This window comes from Nannobrachium achirus (genome assembly GCF_963921795.1).
Source record: "Nannobrachium achirus genome assembly, chromosome: 2".
Lineage (NCBI taxonomy): Eukaryota > Metazoa > Chordata > Actinopteri > Myctophiformes > Myctophidae > Nannobrachium > Nannobrachium achirus.
Window position 1 is genome coordinate 29343408 of NC_137811.1, and position 14269 is coordinate 29357676.

Sequence of the window (14269 nt, forward strand, 5' to 3'; positions counted from 1 at the left end):
GCTACACATGCACTCAAACTACACATGTACAGTAATTAAAGCTTCTCTCTTTTGCATTCACCTTTCTAGTCTAGTTTTCTTAATCTCCGGTGCTTTCTTTCCCTATTAGCCTTTATGTATGGTAGGTGCAAGACAAGGTCACGTAGTAAATTATTCCCTAGAATCTTCCTTTAATGGCATAACACCAATATTGAAACCTGTTAGCACATCTATAATACAATACAACACATTATTGATTTCCATAATGAAAATGGTCTAAATATTAGTTTAATAAATACATTGTTTTCCAATGTATTATATCATCTAAAATATATAGCAAGTAAGCACGTTGTTATTACAACTGCATTTTAAGCTCTCTAAACTGACATGGATAACATTCCAGTTGTTTGTTTGACTCTTCTTGCCCCACAGAACCAAGCTCACAGGTTCCTCCAGAGGATGGGTCACTCTCTGCTCTCTGGACCCCAGGGGAACCTCTGGATGTACGGGGGGCTCTCTCTCTCAGAGGGCATCCTGGGAAATGTCTACAGGTGAACAATCATCATCTTATTTGACAAAGATCCCTTATTTAAAAAAGGGAGTCTCCAGTATTATTGATTTGCCATATTAACCCATTAAAACAAGGAAAGCATGTATAGGATTTGAGATTTGAGATAGAAAAGCATTATTGTATACTTTGGCTTTTCAAAAATAGCAGATATACAAGTTCACTTCGTGCCTTTTTTTATCTTGAAAAGTTGTGCAAATCTTTGAATACATACCGGTATATATAAAAAACATTGCCTCTGAGGGTCCCTGGAACAACATATTTTTGATAGGGGTCGGCGGCCAAATACATATAAATTTTGAGGATCCTTGACATGAAAAAGTTTGAACGCCAGTGATATAGAAACATACATTTTTCCAAAAAACTGTTAGGATTTGGAAGGCATTTGTAGAATCTACCTTCGGTCTTGGATTAAAGCCACAGTTTGAGGTTGTAAATTCAAACTTTGTATGTCCATCACTGAATGAATGAGTGACATACATGTTTGCTGCTTGGTTCAGATATTCAGTGTCGGAGCACCGTTGGACTCAGATGCTGACCAGCTCGGCAGATGAAGGCTCCACCCCCATCCCTCGCTACCACCACGCCTCTGCCCTGTTGACCAATCATGAGCCTCTCCCTGGCGGCAAGGGAGCCAATCACAACTTCATGTTGGTGGTGGGCGGGGTCACCGAGAAGGGTGTTGCCATGGACACCTGGAGTCTCAACCTCAGTAGTTTAGTGTGGAGAGAGTACAAGGTGAGTACTATGTCAGGGATTGACATTAACTTTTTGAGGCAGTTGTCCTTTGGACAAGTACATTTCCCATTCACTTGTCCGGGCACAATAGTCACTTGTCTGGATAAAAATGTGACATTTCACATCCATTTCTTCCTTAAATGCATGCATAGGAGTCAGACATTGAAATAGAATAACAAAAGAAAAAATAGTAACGACCCCCTTGCTCCCTCCACCCTCCACTCCATAGTATGGGCAGTCTGCATACAGCGCAAAGCTGTCCAACAGACAAGTACATTTTTAATGAACTTGTCCAGAAGGATTTATTACTTGTCCTGGACAACAGGACAAGACTTAATGTTGAGCATTTTGAAATTAAACTAAGACTGACCTCGATCTCCTCTCCCACCCCTTAGAGCTCAGTGCTGCCCCCGTTGGCTGGCCACACGCTAACGGTGCGCAGAGACACCTCAGCGCTGCTGATTGGAGGTTACTCTCCTGAGAACGGCTTCAACCACCACCTGCTGGAGTTCAGTCTCCTGTCTGGGAACTGGACCATCGCCCCTCACACTGGGACACCTCCTACTGGTCTGGATAGTCTGCTGTCTCCTGTTTTTTAATAATTGTCCCATAGTTCTGAGTCTGACTTGACCTATCCTGTAACTGGTATATTAAACCAAACGTGCGATATGTTTGACATCACTCTTGTGCGGGCACACAGCTCTTTTTGTGTTGAAAGCTGTAATATAGTGTTTTACCTAGCTTGTAATTAACTGGCATATATTCATGATAATAAAGTCTCATACAGAGACTCATTAGGATTCACTCTGACTGACCACTGAACTGTCTTTGAATCTTCCTTCAGGTCTGTATGGCCATTCAGCAGTGTACCACGAGCAGACCGATGCCGTCTATGTGTTTGGAGGCTACCGCTTCCATGTGGAGACCGTGGAGCCTTCTGGAGAACTGTACAGCCTGTACTACCCCAACCTCACCTGGTCTCTGCTGGTCCCCTCACAGGGAAACAAGGTACTGTAGTGTAGGTAGTGTGGTACAGTAGTACCTGGCAATGTAGCGAAAGAGGGGGTTTCTATCACCGTATACTTGTACACATGTGAAATGTGGGCTCTGCATTTAACCCATCCAAACTGTTAGGAGCAGGGGGTGTTATTAATAAAGTGCCCAGGGAGGATGTAGTTAAGAGCCATGCTTATGGACTCCTCGACACATATACCGAGGCCAGGGTGAACCAGGGACCTTCTGATTTCCCAGATGGCCTCACTACCGATTCAGCTATGTATAGCTCAATGGATAGTATGGTTGACCAACCTCATGCTGGTGGCTGTTGAATAAAGAAACAAGTAATACTATAGTATCAAATATTTACATATAAATGTTACATGTCAATATTTCAAAGCAAACATTTTTTACTCAAATCTTACTTAAACAAAATATTTTGAGATGGGGGTCTGAGGTCAAATAAATATCATTTTCGGGGTCCTTGACATGAAAAGGTTTGAGCAGGTTCTCAGAAAACTATAGGCTTAAGAAGACATTTTGTAGAATCGGGTCCTCAAGTCTTAATGGGTTAAATGTAATATGTGCTTCCCTACACAGCCCCTGTCTCGTTTCTTCCATGCGGCGGCCCTGATCAAAGATACCATGGTCATTGTTGGAGGGAGGACAGAAGCAGAGGACTATAGTAACTCGGTGTCTCTCTACCAGATCAACTGTAACACTTGGATACAGCCAGGTAAATTCACTTGACTATAATGTAAATTATAAACAAAGTGAGTAAAACTAAAATAGTAACTCATTTGGTACAGGTCAGATATGACTTTTAAGAACATCTCCGCAAACTTCATTGGCAAGAGTGCTATTCTTATCATCTTCCCTCCCTCTATCAGCTTCAGCTGTGGGTGAGCCAGTCAACCGGTCAGTGTCTCTGGCCATGACCAGCTGGGACGGACGTCTCTTCCTGTCGGGAGGTTTCAACGGGGTCACGCTGGGACGCCTGCTCACGCTGACCGTGCCCTCTGATCCCTGTGCCCTGCTGCCCACGCCAGAGACCTGTAACTCCACCACAGGCAGCTGTATCTGGTGTAGGGGTGTGTGTGCCTCATCAGACACTGCTGAAAGGTACAACATACATGCAAACAATCTGAATAACTGCGTAGCATGGTCCTGAGTTAGAGGTCTCATTCCACTCACAGTGGGGCTGTGAACATTGGCCAATTTTACTTATATGCGCATGCAGGACTTTTTAGATTGCTCTTTTGTGGAGCTGCTGTGTATGCATACACACCAGCAGCAATACACTAAAAGTGTCTGGAGTCTTTTATTTCCAGTGAGTTCTGAGACGAGGAGAGACAGTGGGCAAAATAACAACCACATACAATGATCAAGTCCCTGCCAGTGTAAGCCTAGCATAATGCTCCTAACATAAACAGGAGGAGACACAGAGAGAATTCATTTACATCTCACTGATGAAGCTCAATAAGGCGTTCTGTCCTCAGTGTGCACAGAGCTGTGGAGAATAGTCTAAACAGAGCCTTTCATTTTCTTCTAGGAAACAGAGCAGCCCATCTGCCCTCCAAACTAGTTGCCATGCTTTTGTTTGATTGTTGTCTCTTTTCAGCTGGACGAATTGGCTTGAATTAGATTTTCAATACACTATGAAAGTGTACTGAAAAATGTAATTTTTCCCTTTTTACATTTTGAATATGAAGCCAAACTATCTCTTCCACATCTCTAAATGCTACAGCTACACAGTCTGCAATTCTGCACTGTAAAAATGTAGAGCAGGAAACTATCATCCACTCTTCAGACTGGAAGGGTATTCATTTCAACCAAACACAATGCGGTGTCCACAAAAATGTATTTTTGTATTGGGAGGTCTGTTCAGTTTTGTTATTTGCAATTAATTTGTCTGAGTCCATGTACAGTATATAGTCAATCTAGTTATTAACATCATACTGTTGGCCTTTCTAAAATCTTACTCATCTTCTCTGACAGAATGGGTTGTTCCACTGGTCTCTCTCCATGCTCCCCCACACCTCGACAACCAGACCAGTGTCGCAGACTGAAAACCTGCAGTGAATGTCTGGCCAGACACCCCAGGACCTTTTCCAGTCCAGCTCAGGTAGCACAGTCAGTCACAACGCTGTATATCCTTTTTTCATAACATATCTTCTAAAAGGTTACAGGGGAAAGCCAATGCTTTAGATTTGTTTGTTGTATGAAATGTTAATTCTTACTTGGAAATTGGCTTGTCATATTTTTGCACCGTTGGTGGTAGTCAGGAATTAGCCAATAGACTCTATTGGATCCATTGGGAGCCACAGACTACTTAAGGACAGGCAGCTATAAACTGAAAACTGAATAGATGTTGCTGTTTGTCTTGGATCTCCCAGCCTGCCTTGCAGTGCAAGTGGTGCACCAATTGTCCAGAGGGGGCCTGTATCAGCAGCTCAGTCAGCTGTACGTCAGAACACGACTGTCGCATCAACCAGAGAGAGATCTTCCTGTCCAGCAACTGTACTGAGACCAGCTGTGAAGCCTCAGACTGCCCCAAATGCACCGCCTCAGGAAAATGCATGTGGACTCGCCAGTTCAAACGCACAGGTACATCAAGTGTTGAAGAGACACTTATTAACTGTTCTGCTGCCGTTGACAGTCCTCACCGTCATTGAAAGGGTTAATACCATGGCGCCGTTGACGGTGAGGACTGTGAATCTTACTGTATATACAGTAAAGATATTATTACTTACTTAATGTCGCTCCGGTCCCGCCCGCATCGGTAATGTCGGCGATTTGTTTACAACGCACGTTGGGCGTGCACGCGAAGTGAAGCTCCTCAATGTTAAGTCAATGGAGAGGCCCATAAAGAAACTTCATTTAAACAAAATAGCCATTTTGAGACATTTTGCAGCAGATCTAAATGTAAACAAGGCACAAGGCAGGGCGCAGCCATCTTCCTCTTCTTGTCCCACACTGTCATGTGACTAGATGACGTAATCGTTGCCGTCAAGTGATAATCCAAAAAAACAAAAACAACCCCCTTCCAGCCCTTCAAAATAATAGCGGCGGCCTATGGAGGAAACTGCGTGGCACCGAGGCACCAAGCAACCTTCAGATTAAGAGGCACTAATTGTGTTAATTAAAACTAATCTGGAATGAATGTAAATAAAATAAGTTACAACTAAGATCAAATGTACCCGTAACAGAACATTCTTTGAGTGCATCAACTCTTTCTTATGCCAAAAGTTGTTCTAATACCGATAACAGTATCGGAAAAACTGCAGATAAAATGCTGTTATCTGCAAGTATGCCAGTCTGTGCCATTCGTTTTATCACATGAAATTTCATTTACAGTAATATTTTGAATGCTTCAGTTCATCTTGCACAACTGTTTTATTCTTTTACTGTACTATAATAATCTATGTATTTATTACTAGAACAGTGGTTCTCAAACTTTTTAATTTCAAGGGCCCCCATAGAGTCACAGGCCTGCAAGGGTCCATTTGGAACCCCTTCAGCACCTGGACCCCATTTTGAGAACCACTGTTGTAGATTTTTTTTTTGAATTACACACTGGTATCGGATCAGTTTTCAATATTAACCAATACGCTAGTTGTAGTTATGATTTTGTATGTAGTACATCTCTATTTATGGCCAGAGCAGCTTACAATGACTCTCAGCTGACTCTCAACTCTCCTTGACTGTATTTGCTTACATCCAGGTGAGACCAGGCGCATCCTGAGTGTGAACCCCACCTACGACTGGACGTGTTTCAGCTACGCCTTGCTCAACGTCTCCCCGATGCAGGTGGAATCATCCCCACCTCTGCCTTGCCCTCCGCCCTGCCACAGCCTCCACAACTGCAGCCTCTGCCTGGGCTCCCGAGGCTCTGATGGGGGCTGGCAGCACTGTGTGTGGAGCATGGCTTTGCAGCAGGTATGACTGGCTATTTTGTACAGTACACATTTACAGATCATTTCCTTTTCTATTTAATAATACAAATAATTTGGCCCCCTCTCCTTTTGGGGTATTTGTCTCTGTGTATTTTCACAGTGAAATGTGTTGTATCAAGAGCATTTGAGGTATTCAGTCTGTGCCGTTGTAGGGCTTGAGTGCAACAGCAAAATAACTATATGTCAAATTGATAATGGAAGATTCGGTTGAATTACGTAAATGATATGTTTGAAGAATGACCTTGTATCTCTCCTGTGTGTTCTAGTGTATGAGTCCGTCCTTCGTGCCGCTGCGTTGTGAGGCAGGCCAGTGTGGGCGCTTGCTCTCTGGCGGCGACTCCTGCTCACCACAGTGCTCCCAGCTCACCCAGTGCTCCCAGTGCATCGGCAGGCCCCAGTGCGGCTGGTGCGCCGCCCGCGGAGGCAACGGGGCCGGGCGCTGCCTGCAGGGAGGACTCGACGGTGGGTAGAAATATGCCACAAGTCCTGAAATTTTACTTATGGGTTGATGAATAGAACAGGAACACTGTATTTGAAGTTGTTCTCATTTCCAGGCGTGAGTGATGGAGTGTGTCCTCTGAGGAACAGCAGCTGGTCTTTCCTCCACTGTCCAGAGGAAGACGAGTGTGCCAACGGCCACCACCACTGCAACAGCACCCAGGACTGTCATGACCTGCCCCAGGGCTACCACTGTACCTGCAAACAGGGCTACATACTCAGCAGGTAGTTCACGCCTCAGCGCCTTGTAGTCACACAATCACTTTATTCACCAAGTACAATGGAATCCCCAGCTCTCTTGTCATTAATCAGTGAACATTCTTTCTATAAAGAGAATAATTCAGATAAAAAAAGAGACTATAATTAATAGAATCTAACATATCTTTTCCACCCCACTTCCCTCCGTCCACAGTACGTCGGGACAGTGTGAGCCCGTGTGTGCTCAGGGCTGTGTGAACGGCACGTGCGTCTCTCCGGGCGTGTGTCAGTGTCACTTTGGCTTCGTCGGGGAGAACTGTTCCTCTCAGTGCAGCTGCAACAAACACAGCAACTGTGCCGGGGTCAACAAGCCAGACGTCTGCCTGGAGTGTCACAACAACACTATTGTGAGTAGACAAGAGGGATCTATTGATTACACACAGCACAGTGTGTTTGTTGTGGAATTATGTATCGGCTCTATTTTCTCTATCAGTCATTTGGTATTATTTTCAAGCATATCATGATGCTTTTGCACTTGGTTGTCAACCCTGTTTTTGTTAGTCTTTCATGCGTTCCTTTTTAGTTTGTTTTGAAATTAAATATCTTCATGTCGTTTCTTGTCCTTGCCTTTTCTTTAAATGTTGTTATTACTTTGAATCTGAGAATACATGAACTAACTTAGATTAATATGCACACACACATAAACACCTAGACCATATATTAACAGACCCCTAGTCTGACTCATGCCGTCCTTACCTCTCTGTTCCAGGGTAAACACTGTGAGAAATGTAAGCCTCTGTTTGTGGGCTCTGCCAAGGGCGGGGGCACATGTCGTCCCTGTCGGGAGTTTTGCAGAGGGAACAGTGGCATATGTCTGTCCCGGGATGAGCATAAGAAAGCCCTGGATAACCTACACCTCTACCCCCTGGACCCCATAAGTGTGAGTGTCTTGCATCTTGGTGGTCACCAAGTCTACCCTCTGTCTCTTGGATCAAAGTTTGACACACACAAGAACCTCCTGTAAACACAGACTTCCATTTTTTTGCTGATGGGTTCCCAGATTGATTGAATGTTGACAGCTTATGGTTGTACATTTCTCTATATTTTTCTAAGATCCAAAACTGGGTGTCGGAGGGGCCCACGGAAGAAAACGCTGTATGTGTGAGTTGCCAGAACAACAGTGTAGGAGACAAGTGTGAGAGCTGCCTCAGCGGCTACTTCCTGCTGCAGGGGAAATGTGACAAGTGAGTGTTGCTTTCTGCTTGGGAAGAATGAGACATTAGAGATAGCTTTGTTATGGAAAAACTAAAAGAGGTGAATGGCTGCCACCAAGACTGCTACTCCCCCACACTCAACACTAGCTTCATTAAAAGGAAAGCAATTGTTGTAATAATTATATTGCCTGTGTATCCCTGTTAACTCTATCCGTGACAGAAGCCAAAATGGCTCCCAAGGTAGATTTTTTTTTTTTATATAAAAATGTGTTCCCACATACACAGACACAGTTGTTGTGATTCAGTGGCAAAACGAATTTTGTCAATCAGACAAATGGTTCCAGAGATAGAGCTGTTTGAATCAAAAAAAGTGTCCATCCACTAGAATGAACACACATTTTCTCAATCAGCTAAACGAGGGAGCCAACACACAAACAGAGAAAAGCATCTCTCTGATCTCAGGTCATTTTGACTTCTTAAAAAAAAAAAAAGAAAGAAATGTTTATACAAAAAACACAAAAGACGTCAGACGTCATTGGCACCCAGGGCTTTTGAAAAAAGACGTCATTGAGACGTCATTGGCATTGAATGAGTTAAAAAGTGTTTTTAAGCTGAACTTTTTATTTCACAACAATATTGGGTCACAACAATAGAGTTTATGCATTTGTGTCAGTATAAAAGTCAATCAAATATCAAAGCGAATGCTTCTTTGGCCCCCCTGCCTCCAGGTGTCAGTGTAATGGCCATGCAGACACATGTAACGAGCATGACGGTACTGGCTGTCCCTGCCAGAACAACACAGAGACGTCCTCCTGCCTCAGTAGCCCTCAGAGTGACAGGAAGGACTGCTACAGACAACAGGTAGGCAATTCCTGTCATCCACTTAAAACAAACATCAGTACATGCACTTTTTCTGTCCTCAAAAATGTAAAACAATTAAATTAAGTAAAGCTAAATATGTTATATAAGTTATGGACCATTTTTTACTAACTACAATCATATACGTAAATACTTTGCTCCATCTTGTTCTCAAATTCCCAAATCTAGTGTGCCAAGTGCAAAGACTCCTTCAACGGCACACCGGTTAACGGGCGCCAGTGCTACCGCCAGTTCAACGTAGACAACGAATGCTGCTTCGACCCGACATCCCAAACCAACTGCTTCCACGACCCGACCATCCGCAATCTGCCCAAGGGACGCACCGTCTTCTTCTCCGCCCAGCCCAAGTTCACCAACGTGGACATCCGTGTCACCATCGACGTGACCTTCGGGGAAGTGGAGGTGTATGTGTCCAACTCACACGACACCTTCATCGTGGAAGTCGGCCGCCAGTCGGGCGTTCACACCATCAAGATCGAAGACGAGTCCGCGGCTCGGGGAGCGGCGAGCGGGGCGGACAAGGAAACGCCCCCGTCGCCCATGAAGGTGTTCGCCAATGCCTCGACCTCCAACCTCGGGAGTCCCATGCTCACCAGCAACTCCATGCTGCTGGCCAAGCCTCCAGGCGTGGAGAGGAAGGTGCGGGAGGAGCGAGCTGAGGGTCTCATCTCCTACATCACGGTGTGGAAACCCCAAACAGTGCTGATTGTCCGTGGCGTCAGGGACCGCGTGGTCATCACCTTTCCCCATGAGGTCCACTCGCTGAAGTCCAGTCGCTTCTACATCGCCTTGAGAGGGGTGGGCACCGTCGAGGCACAGGGGGAGTCCCAGGGTCTGCTGTTCCTGCGCCAGGACCAAGCCCACATCGACCTCTTTGTCTTCTTCTCTGTCTTTTTCTCCTGTTTCTTTCTCTTCCTCTCGGTCTGCGTCCTCCTCTGGAAGGTCAAGCAGTTCCTGGACTTCCGCCGGGAGCAGCGGCGGCACATCCAGGAGATGACCAAGATGGCTTCCCGGCCCTTCGCCAAGCTCACCGTCTACCTGGAGCCCGAGGAGCTGCAGCTCATCTACCTGCCCTCGACAGGTGGAGGGGTGGGGGGCAGCACCGTGTCACTCGCCCACGCCCGCACCGGCAAGCTGGGGGGCATGGTGGTGGGCCAGAGGGGCAGGGCGGGCCAGGTCTCCTACAAACACGACCCGGGCTCCGGCCCCAACGCCGGCCACCACCTCCACCACCTCACGCTGGGCAGCGGAGGCAACAGCGGGCAGCACCTTCCTCTGCACTACCTGAACACCCACCACTACGCCAGCACTGCCACCGGAGCCCCAGCCTCACACCACCACCATCCGTCCACACACAGCGGCTACCAGCACTTCTGCCGCTCCGACCCTTTCCTCTCTCAGCTCATGGGCTTCTCCTACTCCACCTTCAAGGTGGGGCCCATCACTCTCGAGCCCACAGACGACGGCATGGCCGGGGTAGCTACCGTCCTAATCCAGCTACCTGGAGGCATTCTGGCACCAAACCGGGCCTGTCTGGGCTCTGCGCTGGTCACCTTACGACAGAATCTGCAGGAATACTGCGGTCACGGGAGCGGAGGAGGGCATCCGGGGGCAGGGGCTGGGCGTAAGGGCCTGATGGGCCACCAACACCTCACCACTATGGCCATGTAGGGGGACAAAGGAGGGACATGAAGAGAATAACAGAAAGTATCAACACTACACAAGTGGTAAAGGAATGACAGAACAAGTTTGAAAGAAGCACTGGTGCACGTCACAGAAAAAAAAAGGCCAAAAGAATAAAGTAATTTAAGAGCCAGTTACGGTCAGCATCCTGAACATACCTGTACATACACTGTATAATTAATTGCTGAGTGTCTTTTATTGTATTATGTATTGCTATTGTTTCAACGCTTCACATGACCAAGCCAGCTAATCACTAGAATGCACTACAACTGCTATACGTATCAACATTGCGACCTGTCTGTGTTCACTAAGAGGTATAAGCGCACTCGACAGCCGGCCACACAGAAAGACTTGTGCTGGACTGTCGATATTTAGTTTTTTTCTTTTGCAATGACCAATGGAGGTGGTGAGGAAAACACCTGCTTACTTTGGAACCAACATGTGCTTTATACCCCCCAGAAGTGACAATCAAAATTGCCATTGAGAACAAGAACGGTTCTGCCTCATGTGCAACAGTTGATTGTGTAGAAGGAAAGAAATGTCAAACTTGTTTGTCAGGTGGTTTTTATATCGTAGACATGAGTGATTCTAATTGTAACTTAATATATGGCAGGCTTCTAGGCTACGTGTCTAATGTTATGCTGGCCGAGTATATTTTTGCATATTCCTCCACATGCCGTGTTACATGTTTGATGTTGCATTTGTTTCTTCTGCCCATCTGCCTTCACTTTCTTCTTGCCTTGTCTGTGAGTCAACTTGCTTACACTTAACACTTTGTGTTTTTATTGTGCAGTGCAGCTTAGAGGGACTTAACACTCATTTAGGCCTTTTTTGTAACCATTGAAGGATAAGTTCTTTGGTATGCATAATTTATACTTGTACAGTGGTGAAACACACCAAAAATAGCAGATCTCCAAACTCACAACGTGTTGTGATGTGACACATGATGTGACACGTTGTGTGCTTGTAGCTCGGCATACAACACCGCAGTTGGACAAAGTATAAATTAAGCTTTACCAGTCTTCAGTTCCTGCTACTATTATGAGTTGACAAGATGACTGGCTTACTGCTTTCCCATGGAACCCATCATTGGAATGAAGGACTAATATGTAATTATGGAATATTTTAATTACCTTTTCATGGTATGAAACGTATGGCGAGCTAATGTTGCTGGTCTGTTTTAATTGCTGTCATTTAGGCAACTCCCCTGCTTGGATGATTGTATCAGCCAATCAGAGCTAGAGTTTGAAAAAAAGAAAAGTATATATTTTTAATCGGTCATGACATAGCAAAAGTAAACGGGACAAATAAACAATATAGAAATGTATATTGTGGGTAGAATGATAATGGAAAGGGACAGCTGATGTGGAAGAGGTCACATTCTCCTGGTGAGAGATGTATGAAAGAAAATTTACATTTCACAAGACTTATCAGTATTTCTTTTTTCTTTTTTAATATAATTTTCAAGGCGACTGTTACTTTAAATCTGTTGCGTGTTATGTGGATAGTGTTTTCCCCTTTCTTATTGCACTGCATGGAGGTAATGGACTCCATTAATTCATGTGAAACACTAGGAGAGGGCTCCCCTCAGTGGATGGATGGCATACAATGTCACACAGAAAGGTGCTACTGGATTCCTTATCATGACAAATGTTCTCTTGAACCCGAATTCTCAGCCACAGCTACAGCTTTGTTGTCAAGCAACATGAAAGCTCAAATCGATACTGTAACTCTCACACTATTTATACCAGTTCTCCACCATTAAGCATTAATACTGTTTTGTCCTGTATGATTGTCTTTTGTTTTGTTTTGTTTTTAACACTATTATTTTTGTACATAATTTTCTGTTTGCCATTTATTTTTTTGAGCGGTGGTAGCCGCTCCTGTGATTCGCTTTCAAGATGTTACTGGCCGTGTATGTCTGTCGCCTGCCGTGTATGTCTGTCGCCGGCCATACCTCTCCTGACCACAGACCACACACACACACACACGTTAAAGGAGGGGCGCTATTGAGCAGGGCAGGCAGACAACACACTCTCTCTCTCTCTCTCCCTCGCTCTCTCTCTCTCACACACACACACACACAGCGCAACGGTGGGGGCTTGAGTGTGGGGAACACGCACCACTGAGGCAGACAACACACTCTCTCTCTCTCTCTCTCTCTCTCTCACGCGTTGGTCAGGGACCGCGTTGGTCAGGGACGTGCAGAGAATGTTAAGAGAGGCAGGGGCTGACATTTCTAAAAGGGCCCTTTGGTGGACAATTCTCTCTTAAAAGGGCAGGGGCTCAAGCCCCGTTTGATGTCTGTGTGCACGTGCCTGACGACTGGCGTTGGTAAAAGCAAGAGCAGTATCATCGCATCGTCTATGCGAAGCGTGGAACAACCACGATGTGAAACGAGCAATTATAATCACACCAATGGATTATGTTTTCGTTTGAACCAAATTAGGTAGTCTACAGAGGGACGGAGGGAGTTTTACCGTGAACGTGGCTGCGTGCAGGCAGACTCGTGAGAGAAGAAATCCATGCTTTACACAGTGTCTTCGGTGGAGAAGTCTCGTAAACAGTCTGCCTTCCCGTCCCTACCAAATGAGTCGCCCGTTTCAGCTTGACTCGTTATCATTCTGAATCAATTAAAGTTACATTGTGTGAAACGTGAGCACGTTTAACTCAAGAGGCAAAGCACTGTCTGCTAGGCGGAGGACGGTCAGTGTAGGGAAAGTTCAGTAGCTGGAGGTTTATTCTTCGCTGTATGTCGGTGTCGCTAAACAAGCACCCTTTTAATTAATCTACAAGCCCACAACCTATTGGATCAGTGACGCATTGTGGACTTGTAGATAAGCCCACTTTTGCAGCGGCGAATGGAGACTTCTGCCTCGCGAGACCAGCCACATTTTAACGTTACACGCGAGAAGTGCTGCAGATTTGTTGTTTTAATTAAATATAACTTAATTCGAAGCTCTAGGGGTTGGTGGGTAAACCACCGCTCAGTTCACACGGGTGTGATTTTTGTTTTCAAAGAAGGGAACAGTGCTGTACAGACAAGTGGTTGTGTATGCCTGAAGATTCTCTGTCCTGGTGATGAGTCGGCGACAATAAAGTCTGTGAAAGATTTCTTGTGTTTTGAACAGATGAATAATCTGAAGTAATTTAATGTATTAAATGTATACAACAATGTACTGTACCATCCATTGATAACATGCCTAGTAGCTTCTGTATCAGTATACTTAACCACTTACCCCAGCATCCGTATTCTGGGAAAACCCGTGCACAGACAATTGCAGATCTACAAGCTTACAACTATTTTCAGCAAAGATATTTAATGTAGAGTGAAAACATAAAAGACTAGTATAGAGCCCTGAGGGACTCTGCTCAACAACATGTGGGTTACTTTCAATTGGTTAACAAGCAGGAAGTTTGCTGCAATCAAAACAAACTGTTAAGCAGGGGTCATCAACAAGTCTGTACATGGACAATGTAAATGTGTCACTTTTTTTCTCTTTTCTTTTACAAAAATAGTGTCAATCTTTTATTTATTTTATATATGTGTATGTATATGT

The 14269-nt window shown here is 45.1% G+C and overlaps 1 protein-coding gene across 2 annotated transcripts in view; it reads left to right on the forward strand.

Moving 5' to 3' along the window:
• Window positions 1–13795, forward strand: part of megf8 (multiple EGF-like-domains 8) — a 40635-nt gene extending 26840 nt beyond the window's left edge. For both annotated transcript variants that reach the window (XM_080750268.1, XM_080750269.1), the window contains exons 29-44: window positions 412–530; window positions 1048–1285; window positions 1681–1852; window positions 2130–2293; window positions 2882–3017; window positions 3172–3403; window positions 4280–4406; window positions 4678–4888; window positions 6006–6220; window positions 6504–6699; window positions 6792–6960; window positions 7148–7340; window positions 7703–7873; window positions 8047–8177; window positions 8876–9008; window positions 9195–13795. In XM_080750268.1, coding sequence (XP_080606394.1) covers window positions 412–530; window positions 1048–1285; window positions 1681–1852; window positions 2130–2293; window positions 2882–3017; window positions 3172–3403; window positions 4280–4406; window positions 4678–4888; window positions 6006–6220; window positions 6504–6699; window positions 6792–6960; window positions 7148–7340; window positions 7703–7873; window positions 8047–8177; window positions 8876–9008; window positions 9195–10697 — 4110 coding nt within the window. In that variant the 3' untranslated portion in view covers window positions 10698–13795. The remainder of the gene's footprint in view (window positions 1–411; window positions 531–1047; window positions 1286–1680; window positions 1853–2129; window positions 2294–2881; window positions 3018–3171; window positions 3404–4279; window positions 4407–4677; window positions 4889–6005; window positions 6221–6503; window positions 6700–6791; window positions 6961–7147; window positions 7341–7702; window positions 7874–8046; window positions 8178–8875; window positions 9009–9194) is intronic.
• The last annotated feature ends 474 nt before the right edge of the window (window positions 13796–14269 follow it).